Source organism: Rhagoletis zephyria, unplaced genomic scaffold, assembly GCF_001687245.7.
Source record: "Rhagoletis zephyria isolate East Lansing unplaced genomic scaffold, Rhagoletis_zephyria_1.1 Rzeph_scaffold_02529, whole genome shotgun sequence".
Classification (NCBI taxonomy): Eukaryota; Metazoa; Arthropoda; class Insecta; order Diptera; family Tephritidae; genus Rhagoletis; species Rhagoletis zephyria.
Window position 1 is genome coordinate 8,986 of NW_016159613.1, and position 4,742 is coordinate 13,727.

The following is a 4,742-nucleotide window of genomic DNA, read 5'->3' on the forward strand; positions in this document are numbered from 1 at the left end:
TTGGAGTTTTTTTCATCAATTCATCGTCAGATCAGTTGGAGTTATTGTAAAGCGGTTCATCGTTATAACAGTTGGAGTTGTTGTAAAGCGGTTCGTCATCATAGCAGTTAATTTTCGCAAAACGGTTGTTCTAATAAAAGCTAGAGTTTTTTTGCAAAGCGGTTTTTTTCATGGCGATTGCAAATAATTGGGGTGTTCACAGTTCGTTCCAAATTGTGTCAGAAAATGTAGACTTTGCTGGTGTTGGCAGACATTTCTTCCTTGCATGCATTTTTTATATGTCGCCTTTCGATTTTGTTTCTGAAAAATTGTAGTTATTTAACTTAATTACCAATTCGTAATATTTGTTATTTCTTTTCCTTGATTTGTTTCTTTTCATCAGAAATTGCGCGAAAATTAAATGCAAATACAGAAAACGTGCCCAATAAATAAAAAAAATGTGATTAGTATTGCCATAATGCAGCCCTGCTGCGAGGTTGCAAAATGTAGACGCGTAAAAAACATACCTTTGAGTGTGACAAAATGTAGACGGCGTCGTTTTCCAATTTTGTATGGGAAACAACAACACCACAGATTTTACGGTTAGAAAACGTCTTAAAATGTAGACGTCTACATTTTGAGACACTATTTGGAACGAACTGTGAACACCCCAAATGTTTGGGTAAAGTGGCTGGCTGTATCGGTAAGGTTGTACAGTTGCATGAAATCGAATGTTTTTGGTTTATGCTTGCGAGAGTGGGGCTTAATAAAAGTTCGACTTTTTAAGGTTCGCTGAATTTACACGTTTGGTGGTACGATTTGGTGAGCGAATATTATGCCGGGTAGCAATTACAATTTAAGACATCAAGACAGATCGCAAGGTGAACAAATGGAGGGCGATGGTGGAGTTAATGATGGTGCACAAGGTGGACAATTTTCAGCGATTGTAGCCAGCCTTAACGCTTTAACGAATGCTGTTGCGCAATTGAAGACGGTTACAGAGGAGAGTCAACGTGATATAGGGAGGCTGCGAAATAAAATTGAACTAGATGTACATCCAGCGGCAGCAACACAACAGGCAAGTGAAACTACGTCCGAAATTAGGCCAGAACGGTCCGCCCAAAATAAATTGGTGGAAGCTAGTGAGTCAGTTAAGAAACTATACGACTTGCCTACGTTTTCGGGTAATACAGAAGAGTGGCCGCTCTTCTTGGCTAATTTTAAAGACACGCCCGAAGCGTTTCGCTATAGCAACCGGCAGAATTTAATGCGGCTTCACAAGTGCCTGGTGGCGGCCCAGGTGCGAAAGAAACGGTAGCTTCGATGCTGATATACCCCGAAGACGTGCCAAATGCCATCGCGGAGCTTGAGTTTCAATTTGGTCGGCCAGACCTCTTGGTAAGAAGTCAGCTAAGCAAAATTCACCGGTTTCCGAACATAGCTGAAAACAAGGTTGAACAAATTTTATCATTTTCAACAAAAACACGAAATATTGTTGCGTTCTAACTTCAGCAAAATGTGAGCACCACCTAAATAATACTACACTTTTAGAGCAACTCGTAACCAAGCTACCACCCAGCAAGCAGTATGAGTGGACCAGGCATGCAGTGAATATAAAGCCGTACGCTACAATTAAAGAATTTTCACAATGGTTAAGTGACCTTGCCCTAGTTGTCTGCCTAATGCCACCGTCAACCGCAGTTGTGAGAAGCCAGCAGCCAACGCCACATCAACAGCCATCTCGTCGTGTAATGGTAGTCGGCAGTGAGCGTCAACAGGATCACGCAGTCAGTTTTAAGTGTTATGTGTGCGATGGGGCACACTCGATTAGTGATTGTCAAACTTTCAATGAGTCAATGAGTGTTCGTGATCGTTGGGAAAAGGTGAAATCCCTGCAGCTTTGTTTCTCGTGTCTGTGTAAAGGACACAACACATCTAACTGCCGTTCAAAAAAGTTTTGTGACGTTAACGCCTGCCGCCGCTATCATCATCGAAGTTTACATGAAGCCTCGAGTTCAAGTTTTGCGGCGTCCGCAGCACAAAGTCGCGCTGCAACTCAGCCTGTACTTAATTGCAGAGAAGCCAAACATCGAAATAGCCAGTTTTTTAAATATGTGCCAGTATCGCTATTCGGACCGAACGGTAAAGAAGACGTTTATGCCATGGTTGATGAAGGATCAGCTATATCACTACTAGAAGATAGCGTAGCCACAAGATTGCGTCTCAAAGGACGTAAGCAATACAGGGCAAATGTACAACAGCGACGTACACGCTACGAAATATTTGCACCATTCGTAACCTCGATTTACCAGAACAGTCCTTCCTGCCATTAGAGGATTATCATCAAGTCAAACCATCGTTGCTGTTAGGTTTAGACAATACGTATTTAAGCGTGCCGTCTACAACAGTACAAGCTGGCAGCGGAAACCCAGTAGCCATTAATACAAAAGGTGGGTTGGATAGCCTACGGTTCAACCCGATCGCCAATTACAACGCCTGTGGTACTACATATTCGAGAAAAGAACAACTTGGAATCGCTACACGAACTAGTTACAGAATATTTCGCCGCTGATAACTTTGGTGTCAACAATGAGTCAACGAAGCAACTAGAGTCAGAAGACAATCAACACGCCCGTCAAAGGCTGGAAGCCAACACACGTCGCATCGGTAAGCGCTTTGAAACCGGTCTGCTGTGGAAAAGTGTTCCACCAGCACTTCCGAACAGCTTTGCTATGGCTTACAAACGACTGTTGGGTATTGAGAAGAGAATGCGCCTAGATGAAAGTTTTTCCGCCAACTACAAAGATGAAATTGCCAAATATATACGAAATGGTTACGCCTGTCAACTTTCCGCGGACGAAGTGGGTATGCATTCATATTTTAATTGGTATTTGCCTCATTTTGCAGTTCAGAGCCCCCACAAACCTGGCAAGATGAGGATTGTGTTTGATGCAGCTGCGAAGGTGAATGGAGTATCTCTCAATTGTGAACTACTAAAGGGTCCAGAACAAGCCAAGCCGTTACTAGACATACTATTCAGGTTTCGCGAAGGAGCAGTAGCTGTGGCTGCCGACATACGCGAAATGTTTTCGCAGGTGGTAGTAAAGCAGCCAGATCAATATGCTCAGAGATTTTTATGGCGTGATGGCGACTCCCATCAGCCAGTCCAGCACTACGTTATGATGTCAATGGTCTTTGGTGCGGTTTGCTCTCCCTGCATTGCAGAGTATGTCAAGAACAAAAACGCCGAGGACTTCCGCTCACAATATCCCGACGCAGCTGCAGCAATTATTGACAGCCATTATGTAGACGACTTCGTAGCCAGCTTTCAGAGCAGCGGAGAGGCAGAGCGCGTTTGCAAAGAGGTTAAATTCGTCCACGCCGAAGGAGGTTTTCAGCTTCGATCTTTCGTATCCAATATCAAAGAACTTGAAATCAGCTTGAATACCGACGCCGAAGCCGTATCCCAACAAGTAAATTTAGAATGCCAAAGTAATTGCGAAAAGGTGTTGGGAATGTATTGGAATACCCCGACTGATTCGTTTGAGTTCAAGTTCAAATTTCATCGCATTCCAAAGCCAGTACTAGAAGGTGTACGCGTACCTACGAAACGCGATCTTTTGAGCATCGTAATGTCAGTTTTTGATCCGTTCGGTATTCTTGCCGATTTCCTGTTATTCGGCAAGATACTGATTCAAGAGGTGTGGAAGAGTTGCATCGAATGGGACGAAATATTGCCATACCAACTTCAACATAAATGGTTTGCTTGGTGGGGTGAATTTAAACGTATCAACGAGGTCAAGGTGAACCGCTACTACTCACCACTACTGCAGTCGCCAACATCTGTTCAGCTTCACATAATTGTAGACGCCAGTCAAGTTGCATTTGCCGCAGCTGGGTATTTTCGTATTGCTAGCGCACAAAATGTCGACGTTGCCTTTATTGCCGGTAAAACCAGGTGTGCACCTCAGAAGCTCGTCTCGGTGCCCAGACTGGAATTGCAAGCTGGTGTACTGGGTGTTCGACTTGCCAAAGTCATTAATCAAGGTCATAGTATTCAACCAGAAGAAGTCACGTTCTGGACAGATTCGCAAACGCTGTTACAATGGGTGAATTCAAGAGAGAGAAAGTTTAAGCCATACGTTGGTCATCGTATAATATAAATTTTGTCATCGTCGAATCCTTCTCAATGGCGCTGGGTACCTACAGATCAAAACACGACCGACATCGCTACTCGTCCAAAATGACCACCTAAAGCCGAGAAATACAGCCCATGGTTAAGAGGTCCGGATTTCCTGCGGGATCCAGCCGAGCATTGGCCACCTACGCTTTGCAGCCCCAAGGCAGTTCAGCTTGAGGAGGAAGTGCAGCCGTGTCTTGTTGCACATGCGGAGGTAAAAGATTCATTATTACAGTTTAATCGATTTTCTTCTTTCTTCAAGTTGAGACGGGTGATGGCAATGGTTTATCAAGCCGTAAACAAGTTTCTACGTCGTGGGCACGAAAACAACAACGCCTCAGCACTGACCGTCTCCGAACTCGAAACACATTCCTAAACATAGTACTATTCGTGCATTATCGCCGTACATAGACAATGAAGGTGTTATGAGGTTGCGTGGGCGCATAGACGAGGCTACATGTCTGCCGAAAGAAGCTAGGAGACCGATTTTGATGCCGTCGAAACACATCGTCTCACAGCTTATTATGCGCCAGTACCACCAACAGTATCACCACCAGAACGTTGCAGTAATTTTAAGTGAGGT

At 44.1% G+C, this 4,742-nt stretch overlaps 1 protein-coding gene across 2 annotated transcripts; it reads left to right on the forward strand.

Moving 5' to 3' along the window:
* The first annotated feature begins 1,285 nt into the window (after positions 1 to 1,285).
* LOC108367078 (uncharacterized) lies at positions 1,286 to 4,501 on the forward strand. 2 transcript variants are annotated; one of them, XM_017621614.1, is made up of 2 exons: positions 1,286 to 1,431; positions 1,492 to 4,501. In XM_017621614.1, exon 2 carries the CDS (start codon positions 2,712 to 2,714, stop codon positions 4,140 to 4,142), a length of 1,431 nt encoding a protein of 476 aa, XP_017477103.1. In that variant the 5' UTR covers positions 1,286 to 1,431; positions 1,492 to 2,711; the 3' UTR covers positions 4,143 to 4,501. The 2 variants fall into 2 exon arrangements, with proteins under 2 accessions (XP_017477103.1, XP_017477104.1); XM_017621615.1 differs by having other exon boundaries at positions 1,312 to 1,377.
* Positions 4,502 to 4,742: the final 241 nt, after the last annotated feature.